We start from the raw sequence: 16,198 nt of genomic DNA, 5'->3' as shown, positions 1-16,198 counted from the left end.
GCACTTACTCACCCCTGCTGTGTGCTTGCTAGATTTCTCTTGCTCCGCCGCTTGCTCGCTCCCGCTGCATGCTCGCTCACTTGCCCGCATCACACACGCGCCAGCTCTCATGCCCTTGCCGCTCCCTCGTTCACTCTCACTCACTCCCGCTATACGCTTGCTTGTGCTCTCGTCCTGCCGGACGCTCGCTGTCACCCCACCGCACACCCGCTCGCACTATTCCCCCCCCCGCCTCTCTCTCTCTCTCTCCATTGCATGCCCGTTCGTGCTCTCTCGCACCCCCTCCACGCCTCCGCTGCCACTCACTGACCCTCTCTCCCCTGCTGCGTGCTCGCATGTTCTTATTGGCTCTCTCATCTCTGCCACACACTCTTGCTCCCGCCGTGTGCGCATTGCACTCTCACTAGATTTCTCACCCAAGCCGTGTGCTCGCACGCTCGCTCTCTTGCTCCCGTCATGGGCGTGCTCGCTATTTTGGCCCCGCCGTGTGCTCGCTTGCTCTCTTGTCTCTGCCAAGCGCTCTCTCTCTCCCACTGTGAGCTCTCCCTATCTCTCGCTTGCCCCAGCCTCATTCTATCCCACTCTCTCTCTCTCGCCCCTGTTAAGCACTCCCTCTCGCTCTCGCCCCCCCCCCCCCACACCACTCATTCTTGCAGCCCCCCCCTGCCTGTTGCTCCCTTTCCCACCGCCCCAGTCTGTCTGTCTCTCACATACTGTTTATGATTTTTGAAGTTTATAGTCTAGTCGTCATTTGAGACCAACAAAAGATCTAATAGGCATGTAATTAGTATATTGTTTCCTGTGTTCCCTCTGTCTTCCTGTCAGTTCATGAAAGTAGAGCCACTCTAGTTTAAAAAAAACTCTGCTGATTGTCTACCTGAATAAAAGTTGTCCTATGGGTTATAGATTTTGGTAGAATCTTGCTCTCTCTCTCGTGCACTCCCTCTCTCTCTCACGTGCTCTCTCTCTCTGTCTCGTGCGCTCTCTGTCTCGTGCGCTCTTGCAGCTCTCTCTCTTTCTCATATTTGGCTATTTGCATTCTACAATAAATCCTGGAAATTTGCATACTGTCATGCTCAGATTGATGGATTCTTGTTTAGCCAATCGCCTCCACTCTGGACAGAATGATCACATCCAACTCCAAATGTTGAGATGCCAAAGTTTGTGGTAAATATGAGGATTAAAGGATATGAGACAATTCATGGGTATAAAGTTAATCACGTTATTGTGAATGTCAATTTTTATGGTTAAATGTTTGAAAACTTATTTAGAGCATTAAAATACAATGTCTGAGAAAAGTGGCAAACCGGTTTAGTAGAAAGATAGTTTAGATAGTTTTGACCCATCAACAAGACAACAGTGGACGGTTGGCATTAAGTATAATACAGACTCCTGGATTCCCACAAAGAACATTAGCTTAAATGTTTAAACCAGGCCGCTTGCCACTGACCTCAAAGTAAGATGCCAGGTAGGAGGTTTGTATCTGTGACGTGGTTTTCCAAATTTGAAATATTTTGGCAGCAATCCAGGAAACTACAAACGCTTGAAATCCTTCACTTTAAATTTTAATGCAGTGTAATAAGTAAATGCTGGAAAATATCAACGGATCTGACAGCATCTATAGAGAGAGAGAACAGAGCTAATGTTTCGAGTCTGGATGACACTTCGACAAAGCGGTTACTTGTTTTTATAATATTTTACTGTATTCGACGCTAAATTAACGGTAAACCGATTTTTAAGAATGGAGAAGTTTTGATCATTATGGAGAAATTTGACATTTTACAGTCCTTCGTTTTCAGGACCAGTAAGCATGCTTAGCAGTAATTATGAAGTTGGTTTCCTGTTTGAAAACACAGTCACACTTCATTCAACAAGTTGAGAATTTTTCCAGGCTTTTCACAGAGGGACAAACAGCATAAGAGGGGAAGTTTTTGTCAATTCCTGATCCAGTGGAGATTGCACTCTATACAGTACACTCTGTGAAGGAGCATGGATTCACCTTACAGTAACTTCTGTATTTCTGCGTTATTGTGTGCATATCCTAACACCCAAAGCTGTTGTCAATTTAAGTGAAGTAATGACGTGATTCCCATGGGAAAACTCTGGGCCATAGACATCTACATAAAAAGCATGAGTAAAAATTGAGATTCAAGAAGGAAGACTATAGATAAATGTGCACACCAGGTTTTTAATGAACTACACAATTATATATATTCCCCTTACTGTGCCTGTGTTCCAGTCTTTAATGTTGGGATCCAGCTTTCCTAAGCTCGGCCTCCCCTCTGCCTGTCATTGTCTTCCCCCACCCCACCACCCCCATTGTCCCCCTGTCCCGTGTTTCTGCTCTCCATCCCCTCCGCAACCCTGGTCGCAATATTGGTCTCTGCCTTATATGCAACCTTGCCTGAGCCCTGTAGGAGAGCTCCTCCTTCGGAGAACAGAAACAGCCTGTGAGCAGAGCAACCCTACGCCCCCACCAGTTCAGCATCTCACTGGCATTGGTGAGAACCCACAATGGGGGCGCTGTTGCAGGTGGGCGTTGAGTGTAGCACTCACCTCAAAGCCAGGAATGAGGTGAAGGTGGACAGCTGTACGTCACTTATTTCCAATCAAGCTTCAGACCGGTCTAATGTCCTCTTGATGTGGCAGTATATTGTGAGAGGTTACGTGATTCCCTTGAACAACAATTTTGATGAGCATTCGTGGCATGGTAATGCAAGCAAATAGGGTTCCTGCCATGAGTCAGGAGGAAACCTGACCTGCCATCAGCCTGAAAGTGATGAGGGGAAAATTCTGATTTTTGGCCTTTCTCCAAATCTTCTGCTGTCGTTCACTACAAAATCCACTACAGCCTGAGAGGGAAAGCTCCGCACACTGTAACAATGTGGATATTGGAGTTACTGCATGTCGTCACTGCAATCTATTGATTACAGTTGATTTTGCATTTTAGACAAACTATCGATGGGATTTGTTTGATTTATTTTAGAAGCTATGCCGATTTAATAATGGAACTCAGTCTGGTATAATTACTGGAAGAGTCTTGCATTGTATTATTGCTTTCATTTTTCCAAAGGTACAGGCATTTGAACTTGAAATACAAAAAAGCTGCGGTATTTCAGTGGAACATCCAATAAAACGTACATTTTTAAATTATTTAGACAATCTTCTGGTCCTACACCAAGTATTCTAATGTTGTAGGATGCAGGTTTGTGTTTTAAAGAACAAAGAACAAAGAAAATTACAGCACAGGAACAGGCCCTTCGGCCCTCCCAGCCTGCGCCGATCCAGATCCTTTATCTAAACCTGTCTCCTAGTTTCCAAGGTCTACTTCCCTCTGTTCCCGCCCATTCATATACCTGTCTAGATGCTTGTCAGATTACTAATCCCTAATCAGTGGGAGTTGGGAACAACATTTCCATTGACTAGAGTCGCAACTAACACAAAGGAAGGTAGTTGTGGTTGTTGGATATCAAACGTCTCAACTCCAGGGCATTGCTGCAAAACCTCCACAGGGCCATATCCAAGCCTAAGCGATTTTCAGCTGTTTTATTAATTACCTTTACTCCCATCGATTGGTGCTGTTTGCTAATGATGGCACAGTGTTCAGCTCCATTCCCAACTCCTCGATAATAAACTAGTCAATGCCCGTATGTTGTAAGACTTGAACAACATTTAGGCTTCTGCTGATAGGCATTGTGTAGTACAAATGACAGCTGTTACCTATCTCTAACAGAAAAGAGCCTTTGCCACCTTCACTTGATATTAAAGGACGTTGCAACTGAAAATCTCATACCATCATGTATTCTGGGGGATATCATTGTTGGCCAGACACTTAACTGAACAGGCCATGTAAATACTATGGCTACAAGAGCAGGTCAAAGGCTGGGTATTAGACTCACTCCCTTACTTCCCATTGCCTCTCCACCATCTACAAGGCGCAAATCAGGATTATGATTGAATAATCTCCGCTTGCCTGGGTGAGTACAGCTCCAAGAACCCTCAAGAAGCTCAGCACATTCAGGAAAATTAGCCCACTTGACTGGAACCCTGTCCACCACCTTAGACATTCATTCCCACTGTTGGTGGTGCATTGGGGCAGCAGTGTGTACAATCTGCAGCCACTTGTCAAGTCTTCAAGAGCAGATTCCAAAACTGCGACCTCTGCCATCCAGACAGACAAGGGCAAGAAATGAAGGAAATTCATCACCACCTCCACAGCTCACACAGACAGACTGGAAAATATGTTGCTTTGAATCATTGTCGGGACAACACTGTCGGAAAACCATCACCACGTGGACCACAATGGAAGTTCACCGCCATCTTTCTGAGGGTAATTTAGGATGGACAATAAATCTGGCCTTGCTATTCATGGTCACAAGCTGTGAATGGCTGGAAACAAACTTTAGAATTTGGGGAGAAGCGTGATAGACAGGCATCGCTCCATTACAATTAAAAAAAGATGCTAGTTGGATGCAAGGTCATCTGATTACTTTGCTGCACTTCCTGGCAACTGATACCTGAGTGCATTGGCACAGGCCTAACAGCAACCAGTCAGCTTTTTGTTTTTCTAAATACATTGTACATGAAAACTTAGAAAGGAAAAGAGACTTTTTAAAAGTATAAGAACAATGGAAAATTTTTGACAACTTTTCTGTAACTATTATACTCTGCAAAGTACCTAACTCTCATTTTTCATTGTTGATTGTATAACAGCTTGAGATTTCAAGGTTCCATAAATGGGCTTTGCATTTTTTGTTGGTAAATTGTTAATCCTTGTTGCCTGCATTTAAAATGATGTGCAGAAATGTGATGCACAAATATGGACCTGTTGACCTTATTCACTAGATTCCGGGTTCTGGATCCTTAAAATATGTTTTGCCGAAAGTGCTCAACTGAATTTATTTAATTGTCCCAGGAATTTACTTCAAATTAAGGAAGGAAATAACAAAATATATCATAACTGTAATCAAAATTGTTCTGTGACTTAATTTGAATTATGTATTTACAGTAAAAACATCTATGAGGCATTGGTATTTAAACTGTGGAACCTAGTTTATCTTTTTTAACAAATGTACGTTTTAGTACTCAATTGACCCAGATGTTATCCCAGTGCACGTCTGTCAACCTGTCAGTTGTTGTACAAAATTGTTTTCCCATTATTAAATTTGAAGGCCATCCGTATCTTCTAATATGTGTGGAGAATGCAGGAGCTAACATAAGATTTTTTAAAAAATCTTAAATTGGTGTCCCAGTTGACTAATTATGCTGATGAAAATGACAGGAAAGAATCTACACAACAGATGCATATGTAATGTATACATACGGAACGGAAGGAAATACATATTTACACTAAAATATATTTGTTTTCTCCTATAGATTGAAAATCTTCAGGAACAACTTAAAGACAAAGATAAACAACTTAACAATTTGAAAGACCGAGTTAAGTCATTGCAGACAGATTCCAGCAACACAGATACAGCTTTGGCAACTTTAGAAGAAGCTTTATCAGAGAAGGTAATGGATTATGTTGTAACCCTTGAAGCATCTCTCGTGCACTCAAGCAAAGTTAACATTTTCTAATCAGCATTTTTAAAACATCTACTTTTCAGATGAAAAGTACCTAATGGAAGAATATTTGCTGAATGTCATTGAAGCATTTAAACTTTACTCCCAAAATGCAATAATGGAAGTTCAGTGGAGTTTGCCCTCGTCTGATGGTTTCAGAATGGATTGGAAAGGATACATTAAGCAACATTTTCTATCTCAATTTGACAAACTAAGATTGAAAATGTAAATACATTTGGCTGCCATGCACAAATGTAGCCAAAGGGTCATAGAATGAGTAAGGCAGAGAAGGAGGCCATTAGGCCTGCCATGTCCCTGTCGGTTCTCTGAAGAGCACCTCGGCTCATCTCACTTTTATAAAATTAATTTGGTGTGGGCATCACTGGCTAGGCCAGAATTTAATGCCCATCCTAAGTTTCCGTTGAGAAGGTGGTGGTGACCCGCTGCCTGAACCATGGCAGTCCCCGAGGTGTAGGTACACCCGCAGTGCTGTTAGGGAGGGAATTTCAGGATTCTGACCCAGTGACCATGAAGGAACAGTGCTATATTTCCAAGTCAGGATGGTGAGTGACTTGAAGGGGAACCTCCCAGGTGGGGTTCCTCGGTATCTTCTGCCCTTGTCCTTCTAGATGGCAGTGGCCATGGGTTTGGAAGTTGCTGCTTAAAGAACCTTGGTGAGTTTCTGCAGTGCATCTTGTAGATGATACACACGGATGCCAGTTTGTCAATGGTGAAGGTCCCCTTTTCACCCATTGGCCTTTTTACCTGGTCACCAACAAGCAAATACTAAAGAAACACCATGATAGTAAGTAGTTTGATTCAGCCTGATGTCAGCCAGGAAAAGGATGTTAGATGTATACTAGTTTGTGGCTCATTTATGTCTTGACGTGGAGTTGAAAGCTATTAATGTACAGTGGATGATGTTTCCGAGAGGTAAAGTTGAATAGCATGAGAACCAAACCTGGAATGTGCATTTCCTTCTCCTCTTTTGAACCTAATTCAAGTGAGGTTGGGAGGACCAAGCAGGCTCCCCTTTTGCGAATGTGGCATGTGCCGCAAAGGTTGGTCCCCAGAAACAAAAGTCTAAAAACACTGATCTAGAGGCCAGTAGAAAAATGGAATTTGGCCTGGAAGAAAGTCAGTTTGTTGTGCAGAACTCAACATGGCACCATGTTCAGCCAAGAAACCAGAAGGTTACAACAGCAGCTGGATATGAACAGAATCACAGCAGTTTAAGCAATCCATCAGAGCAAAGGATACCAGGAGGTCTTGAAATGAAGTGAGACCATGTGCCATTTCTGACACTTTTCCCCATCCCAACTTACTGTATTGGTGCCAACACTATTATTTCCTCCTCCTGCTTCTCCAAATGTTTTGTATGAAAACATAAGGAATGGGGGCAGGTGTAGGCCGTTTGATCCTTCGAGTCTGCTGCACAATTCAAGTATCATATCTGATCCTCTGCTTCATGATTATTATGTATTTCATAGTTTTTACATTTTTATGTTACACATTCCAGTTCACACTTAAATGTACAAGTATCCTCACCGTGCAGAGTTTATTATTGAGTATTATAGTAGTTGAATTAAGCTTTTATTTAGCAGAGAAGTACTAGAAATTATTTAACATAAATTTGTAAACGTTAATTAAATAAGTAGAGATGGCTGGACAGGTGATGTGTTGTAGCTGTATGATGTGGGAGCTGGCTGATCCCATTGTGAACGGCAGTGACCACATCTGCAGCAAGTGTTGGTTGCTGGAAGAATTCCGGATCAGAATTGATGATCTGGAGTCTGAGCTTCAAACTCTGCGGCACATCCGGGAGGGGGAGAGTTACCTGGGCGTTTTGCTTCAGGAGGCAGTCACACCCGGTAGATTAAATAATTCAAATTCAGTAAGTGTTCAGGAAAAACAGGGTGTGATTGTAAGTGAGGCAGGTAGGGGGATTCGGAGTTCAGGAGTGCAGGAGCCTCAGCCTTGTCCAACAGGTATGAGATTCTTGCTCTCTGTGCGGATGAGGAAAAGGGCTGTGGACAGGATGAGCCAGCTGACCATGGCACCATGGTGCAAAAGGCCATTCAAGAGGAGGGAGCAAAAAGACAAGTAGTTGTTATAGGGGATTCTATAATTAGAGGGACAGATAGTATCCTTTGCAAGCCGGATAGGGAGACCCGTATGGTGTGTTGCCTGCCCGGTGCCAGGGTGCGGGACATCTCTGACCGGCTTGAAAGGATACTGGAGTGGGAGGAGGAGGATCCAGTTGTTGTGGTCCACGTTGAGACTAACAACATAGGCAAGGCTAGGGTGGAGGACCTGTTTGGGGATTATCAAGCACTAGGAAGGAAATTGAAGAACAGGTCCTTGAGGTTCATAATCTCCGGATTACTGCCCGAGCCACGTGCTAATTGGCATAGGGATAAGAAAGTTAGGGAAGTAAACATGTGGCTAAGGGATTGGTGTGGGAAAGAGGGATTCCATTTCATGGGGCATTGGCACCAGTTTTGGAACCGGGGGGATCTGTACCGTTGGGACGGTCTCCATCTGAACCGATCTGGAACCAGTGTTCTAGCGAAAAGGATAAATAGGGTGGTCAGTAGGACTTCAAACTTCTGAGTCAGGGGGAAGGGAAAGGGAAAGCGACAGGGAGTAGGGAGTTAAATGGAAGGATAAGCAGCAGGTTAGCATGTGTGCATGTGGGTTTAAGTTCAAGGCAGACTAGGAATGAAGCAAAAAGGGAGGATAACTTAGGACATCTTATGATGTCCAATTTCTCTAATAATGATAAGAAAGTCAGCATTAAGGCACTTTACCTGAATGCTTGCATTCATAACAAAGTTGATGAATTAACAGCACAAATCATCGCGAATGAATATGACTTGATAGCCATTACGGAGACATGGTTGCAGGATGGTCACGACTGGGAGTTAAATATCCAGGGGTACCAGATGTTTCGGTGGGATAGACAGGTATGTAAGGGAGGTGGAGTAGCACTAATAATCAAGGACGACACCAGGGTGGCATTGAGAGATGATATAGGTTCTATGGAGAATGAGGTTGAATCCTTTTGTGTAGAAATTAGAAATTCTAAGAAGAAAAAGACACTGATAGGTGTAGTCTATAGGCCACCAAATAATAGCATCACACTGGGACGGGCAGTAAATGAAGAGATAACTAATGCCTGTGAAAAGGGTACAGCAGTTATCATGGGAGATTTTAATCTGCATATAGATTGGTCAAATCAGCTCGGTCAGGGTAGCCTTGAAGAGGAGTTCGTTGAATGTATCCGGGATAGTTTTCTGGAACAATATGTAATGGAACCGATGAGAAATCAAGCTATCCTAGATCTGGTCCTGTGTAATGAGGCAGGAATAATTAATAACCTCATCGTTAGGGATCCTCTTGGGAGGAGTGATCACAGCATGGTTGAATTTAGTATACAGATGGAGAGTGTGATGATAGAATCCAATACCAGGGTCCTATGCTTGAACAAAGGGGACTACGATAGAATGAGGAAGGACCTCGCTAAAGTAAACTGGAAACAAATATTTTATGGTAGGACAGTTGAGGAGCAGTGTAGTACTTTCAAAGAAATCTTTCATAGTGCTCAACAAAAGTATATTCCAGTGAGAAGGAAGAATTGTAAGAAAAGAGGTAATCTACCATGGGTGTCTAAGGAGATACATGAGGCTGTCAAATTGAAAGAGAAGGCTTACAAAGTGGCCAAGATCAGCGGGAAACTAGAAGATTGGGAAAACTTTAAAGGTCAGCAGAAAGCCACGAAAAGAGCCATAAAGAAAAGTAAGATAGAAAACGAAAAAAAACTGGCACAGAATATAAGGACAGATAGCAAAAGTTTTTATAATTATATGAAACTAAAAAGAGTGGCCAAAGTAAACATTGGTCCGTTAGAGGATGAGAGTGGTCATTTAGTTATGGGATATGATGAAATGGCGGAGGCGTTGAACAAATATTTTGTATCGGTCTTCACAGTGGAGGACACTAATAACATGCCAGCAATTGACCGAGAGAAGAAGGTAGGTGAGGACCTGGAAACCATTACTATCACAAAAGAGCAAGTGTTGGGCAAGCTAATGGAGCTCAGGATAGATAAGTTTCCTGGCCCTGATGGAATGCATCCCAGGGAACTGAAAGAGATGGCTGGAGTAATAGCAGATGCACTGGCAGTAATTTTCCAAAATTCGCTGAACACTGGGGCAGTCCCAGAGGATTGGAAAACAGCAAATGTGACGCCACTGTTTAAAAAGGGAAGTAGACAAAAGATGGGGAATTATAAACTGGTTAGCTTAACCTCTGTTGTGGGGAAAATGCTTGAGTCTATTATCAAGAAAGAGATAGGAGGGCACCTCGATAGAAATTGTCCCATTGAACGCACACAGCATGGATTCATGAAGGGCAGGTCATGCTTGACGAATCTCTTGGAATTCTATGAAGACATTTCGAGCAAGGTAGACAAAGGGGACCCAGTGGATGTGGTGTACCTAGATTTCCAAAAGGCCTTTGACAAGGTACCGCACAAGAGGCTGCTGCATAAGATAAGGATGCATGGTGTTTAGGGTAGAGTACTAGCATGGATAGAAGATTGGTTGTCTAACAGGAAACAAAGAGTTGGAATAAATGAGTGCTATTCTGGCTGGCAATCAGTGACGAGTGGTGTGCCTCAGGGATCGGTGTTGAGACCACAATTATTTACAATTTATATAGACAATTTGGAGTTGGGAACTACGTGTAAGGTATCCAAGTTTGCAGATGACACGCAGGTGTGTGGCAGAGTAAAGTGTACTGACACATTGAGTGAGTGGGCAAAGGTCTGGCAGATGGAATATAATGTCAATAAGTGTGAAGTCGTGCATTTTGGTAGGAGTAACAATAGAACGGATTATTACTTAAATGGTAAAAAGCTGCAGCATGCTGCTATGCAGAGGGACCTGGGTGAACTTGTGCATGGGTCACAGAAGGTTGGTCTGCAGGTGCAACAAGTAATTAGGAAGGCAAATGGAATTTTGTCCTTTGTTGCGAAGGGGATTGAGTTTAAAAGTAGAGAGGTAATGTTGCAGTTGTACAAGGTGCTGGTGAGGCCACACCTGGAGTACTGTGTGCAGTTTTGGTCTCCACACTTGAGAAAGGATGTGCTAGTATTAGAGTGGGTGCAGAGGAGGTTCACTAGGTTGATTCCGGAGTTGAGGGGGTTATCGTATGAGGAGAGGCTGAGTAGATTGGGATTATATTCACTGGAATTCAGAAGGTTGAGGGGGGGATCTAATAGAAACATATAACATTTTGAAGGGAATGGATAAGATAGAAGTAGAAAGGATGTTTCCACTGGTAGGTGAAAGTAGGACAAGAGGGCATAGCCTCAAGATTAGGGGGAGCAGATTTAGGACTGAATCAAGGAGGAACTTCTTCACTCAGAGGGTGGTTAAAGTATGGAATTCCCTACTGAAAGGAGTAGTAGACGCTACTTCATTGAATATATTTAAAGATGTTTTTTTGAAAAATAAAGGAATTACGGGATATGGCGAGAATGCAGGTAAGTGGTTCTGAGACCACGAAAAGATCAGCCATGATCTTATAGAATGGCGGAGCAGGCTCGAAGGGCCGGACGGTCTACTTCTGCTCCTAGTTCTTATGTTCTTATGTTCTCACTGAACAAAGCAACCAAAGAAAAATTGTAAATTACAAGTGAGTGATGAACCAAAGCAGTTGGAGAAGGAGAAATAAAAAGTGATACAAATAATCGAGGACCATTGCATATAATTAAATGTCTCACCAACCTCCCACCGCCACCGGCTTTGTGGACCCCCCTTTGGCTGCTCTACCTTAGTTGGGCTACCCAGTGTTGGCCCGAGCTTGTCTGGCCCGGCATGTTGTTGCTCCCTCTGCCTTTACCTGCTTTCGCTCGGGCCCATCTCCTGCGGCTATGTCGCTTGTGTCTGATCCTCTACCTCAAACCCACATTTCTGCGCTATCCCTATATCCTTTTAACTCCCTCGTTTCTGGTTTCTCTTCTGGTTTCGTGGCATCCCTCGGTATCCAAAATCCTATCAAGCTCTGTCTTGAAACCTGTTCAACAATTGAGCATTCCCAGGCCTCTGGTGTAGAAAATTCCATAGTTTCACAACTCTTGACTGAAGAAAACGTTCCTCATCTCTGTCCTCAATGGGGAGACATTTCTTTGCTTCACTGTGCCGTCCAGCCCCTATACCCAATTCCCTAACGTACCCCCGCCCAACTATCACGTTTCCAATTCCCCACTTGCATAACAAATTACAAGATGATCCCAACCTCCCTGCGAATAATTCTCTGACACACCCACTGTCATATACTCACCAAAATAAACACAACCTTCTATCCAGCACAGGAAGTGACACTTGTACAAATATAAAATTCAATAAATATGATTTTATTGCAGTGCACAAAATGCTTAAGGGCATTTTTTATCACCAATTTAAAAACCTGGTTTGTTTCCAGCCTTTATTTTGAACATTCTTAAATTTAAGCAATTAAGCAAGGGATTAAAATATATAAATTCAAGCTAAATGACATCCTGCAATTACTAACGCTGTTCGCAGACACCACTTTTATAGGGTTCAGCATAAGGTTCTCATTTAGCCCCTAGAAAGCTGTAAAATGGAAAAAAAAGTTAAGTGGTGCAGTTCAATCCCCAAAGGACGAGGAAAAATCCAAGAATTGCATTTAATAAAAATGGAATTTTATTTGTTTAGTCACTAAGCTAGTAGCAGCGATGTTAGACCTGCATGGCATAAACAGCCCTAATATTATGAGATGACAAATGGACATAGCTGTAGATTCTGTTTTGATGCTCCTCCTTCATTTGTGTGAGCAAACTTTCAGGCCTTGCATGAAGCCGCTTTGAAACTTTTGATAGCGTAAATAATGCATTTAGGTCATGAGGCTTTTTTTTTAGCCCTAATGCTGATATTATAGTAACAAAGCCCTGACAGCACACTGGTGTCAACATTTAGCCATGGAATTGACGACAAGCACTGACTGACTAGTTTATGTTTTGGGCTACTTTTTTAGCACCTCTATTTCTCGAGATGCCTGAAGCCAAAATTGTCATATAAAGAGTCTTGAAGCTGCGTATCATGAGGTTTCTTGATTATTCAAATCATTACAGGTGAATCTGATCGTATTCTTAGACAGCTTTCTGCACTTACATATTTTCTGGCCAGAACCTCCAGATAATGATCAAATTACAATTTAATAATTAATGGGGATGCTTTCCAGTCCAACTGTGCATCATCCAAGTGGCCTTTGCCTGTTGTATATAACAAATAAGTGTCTTGAGGAAGGCAGGGAATTATGTGAAGCAATCAGCAATTAGGGGGCAGTAAACATGGGGCTAGCAGTGATGGAGAATATTTCTGAGATTCTGATGGAATGGGAAGGGGTGTTTTCCTGTTTTGTTTGGCTCCACAGAAATAAAAGTGGGACATTTCTTTAGTTTATTTTTGAAATTGTATTTGGCTGTTCCTTTAAGGAGCATTGTATAAGCTTTTCAACACGAGTATGACCAGGTTGAGTGAGCATTGTCAGCATGCACTTTGCCACTTTCTACTTCAGAATTGTCACGGGGATCCAGTTACAACTGCCCCAGTTGGTCCCAATGGATTGTAAATCAAACATAGTAATTTAGATTAGCACAAGGTGCCTGTGAAAAATGTATAGATTTTTCAGTGTATGAATTTCAAGAATTAGCACTAAATTTGGAAATGCTGAATTGAAAAACGAGATGCTCAGAGTGGACCCACTAGAATGCCAAAGCCTGGAGCACGTACCTATTAGTTGGTGGTCTTTCTCTCTCTCCCCTACCGAACTGTAGGCAGCCAAACAATGCACAGGATATATGCATTCCATCAGGAACCAAAAAGAATAAAATAGCTGCATACCTCTGAAAAATGTTGTTCCTGATCAATTGACAACAAATTAAGGGGCAGATGTAGAAGTATTCAATGTATCAATATTTTGGTTGAGGGTGGAGTGGAAAGATTTGTAAATAGCTGGAAACATATTGATTACTAGTGGTGGTATCACTTGCTAACACCAGCATGTCAATCACAGTCATTCACAGTTTGAAGATTGAGGTCTTAATTCGAATTGAAAGGGCTTATGAAATAAAGACTGTTGTGGTGCTTGGTGTCTCCAAAAGCAACTTTGTCATGTTTGTGCAGCAAATTAATTACTGACTGAGACTGTGCATTCTTAAAACAACTATTCCTATTGACAAGGTAGCCACTTTTCTTTGCAATCTCTGACTGACAAGATACGTGGTGCCAATATTTACAACTTCATAAATGTTAGCTCTTCAGTGATGCATTAACCTTGGTTAGCCCGTCCCACTCTGACAATTTGAATACATATCCCTACTTGACCTCCACGAGCAAACATTTCTGAACAGCTGTGCGCTCAATAGAATATTCTAGTGTCTTAGCATGTAATGATCTCCATTTATTCACTTTTTCTAGTGATGCATTACCAATTCTATTTTTTTTTTGTTTCTGCATTTTCAGCACTGACAGAATGGAAGAAGTATCATGTTCTATTTCAGGCTGGGCTATCTAGTTACAATGTCTTAACTTTCTGATAATTTCAAACAGGAAAATAACAAATATTTTGGATTTGTCTGGCTTTACAACTGATATTAGTTGCAGACTTTCCCTGTCACGTAGTTAGAATTGGGCCTTCCACTGGAGTACAAATATGCATTTGTAAATTGTCATCAAAATTTTTCCTTGGGAGGAGATTTGAAAATTCAAGTTGGCTGAAACAATAATGTCCAACATGCATCAGGCTACCAATGGTAATATTTTGATGGTTTTGAATGAGGTGAGTATGTATGACACAGACAGCTATATCAAAACGTTATAGTGCTGCAAACCATCATAGAGGCCATCAAACGATTCTTACTGTTCAGAACAGTTCAGTGTGTAAAACTATTCAAGGTATTACTACCACTCAGGGTAAAATCAGATCCATAACGTTCAATTAGAGCACTTTGTTAATTCAGTTTTCTTCAATTTTATAAGTTTATTCAGATCTGTAAGTCAGACATTTTTGAGCACATTTTAAAGGGCTGATGTTGAAATCAGAAATTCTCTTTAAAAGAAACAAAGGCACATGCACAATGGCCCAAATGGTCACTTCCTGTGCTGTATCAATTAATGATCTGATGATAAACCTCACAGGAATTAGGTTTTATTAGGTAATGTCCTCGGCCCAACCATCTTCAGCTACGACATCAATGAGCTTCCCACCATCGTAAGGTCAGAAGTGTGGAGGTTTTCTGCTGATGGTATAATGTTTTGTATCATTCACAACTCTCCTGATACTAAAGCAGTCTGCAACATATGCAGCAAGACCCCGACAACATGGAGGCTTGGGCTGATGAGTGGCAAGAAACCTTGAAGCCACACAAACACCAGGCAATGACCATCTTCAACAAGAGAGAATGTAACCATCTCTCCTTGACATTCCCGTACCAGCCTCCCCGAACAGGGGCTGGAATGTGGCGACTAGGGGCTTTTCACAGTAACTTCATTTGAAACCTACTTGCGACAATAAGCAATTTTTTTTTTTTTCACTCATTGTTTTCATTCCAATGGCACTGCCATCATTGAATTTCCCACCATTAACATCCTGGGGATGTAACCATTGACTGGACCTGAACTGGACCAACCACAGTGGCTGCAAGCGCAGGTCTGAGCTTGGGAATTCATGTGGAGAGTAACTCACCAACTGACTTCCAAACCCTGTCCACCATCTACATCGACAAGGCACAAGTCAAGAGTTTAATGGAATACTCTTCACTTGCCTAGATGAGTGCTGCTCCAAAACACAGCACCACATCCATCACTTTCTACGTCCACTCCCTACAATGCACAGTTGCAGCAGTGTGTACCATCAACAAGATGTATTGTAGGAACTGACCAAGACTCGTTCAACAGTAGAAGAAAATTGTGGGGGGAGGGCATTCTCATCCCGATCCCCACAATATATGAGCAGTGGAAAAGATGGAGGCAGTATTCCACAGGACTATCAATTTAGCTAGTTGAGAAGGTAATTAAGCTGAATTTTGCATGCAGTTGAATAAAATTTAATCGGATGTCATGCATGTAATGAATGGCACGCAGGTATCATGCCACAGGTCTTCAGATCATTGACTAGTTAAATGTGGTGGCAACAAGGCGAGACGTCAGTGCCATCCTGAAAATGTGATATGTTTGTTGGCTAGAAAGGAAGAGTGGAGGCAAAGACCAATGACCTCTAGGAGTGGAAGCTACGTCTAGAGGTGGAAAAGCAGCAAGGGATGCAGAGGGGCATTGGCACGTCATTAAAACGGAATGACAAAGGAATGTTCCAAAGGAAGTCAACTGCAAGATTTTCACATGATGGAGAAAGAGAACATGTAATATGGGACTGATATAGGCAGTTTTTATGGCACTTTGCTTGTAAATGAGAAGTAATGCCAAGGGAAGGAGGACCAGGCATCAACAACTGCACAGTAGCAAAAAGAAGAGCCACAAGAGGACCAGCCGGAGAAGTACACAAAGTGAAGCGCCGACAGCCTGGCACATGAAGAATTGACAATCTG

At 42.4% G+C, this 16,198-nt stretch overlaps 1 protein-coding gene across 13 annotated transcripts in view; it reads left to right on the top strand.

Annotated features, from left to right (window-relative positions):
* The window catches only part of LOC119974015 (ERC protein 2), a 1,008,595-nt gene that overhangs the window by 461,325 nt on the left and 531,072 nt on the right, over positions 1–16,198 (top strand). For all 13 annotated transcript variants that reach the window (XM_038812801.1, XM_038812804.1, XM_038812800.1 and 10 more), the window contains one exon: positions 5,377–5,514. In XM_038812801.1, coding sequence (XP_038668729.1) covers positions 5,377–5,514 — 138 coding nt within the window. The remainder of the gene's footprint in view (positions 1–5,376; positions 5,515–16,198) is intronic.

The sequence above is a fragment of the Scyliorhinus canicula genome, chromosome 11 (genome assembly GCF_902713615.1).
Source record: "Scyliorhinus canicula chromosome 11, sScyCan1.1, whole genome shotgun sequence".
Lineage (NCBI taxonomy): Eukaryota > Metazoa > Chordata > Chondrichthyes > Carcharhiniformes > Scyliorhinidae > Scyliorhinus > Scyliorhinus canicula.
This window is presented reverse-complemented; position numbering and strand designations above follow the sequence as displayed.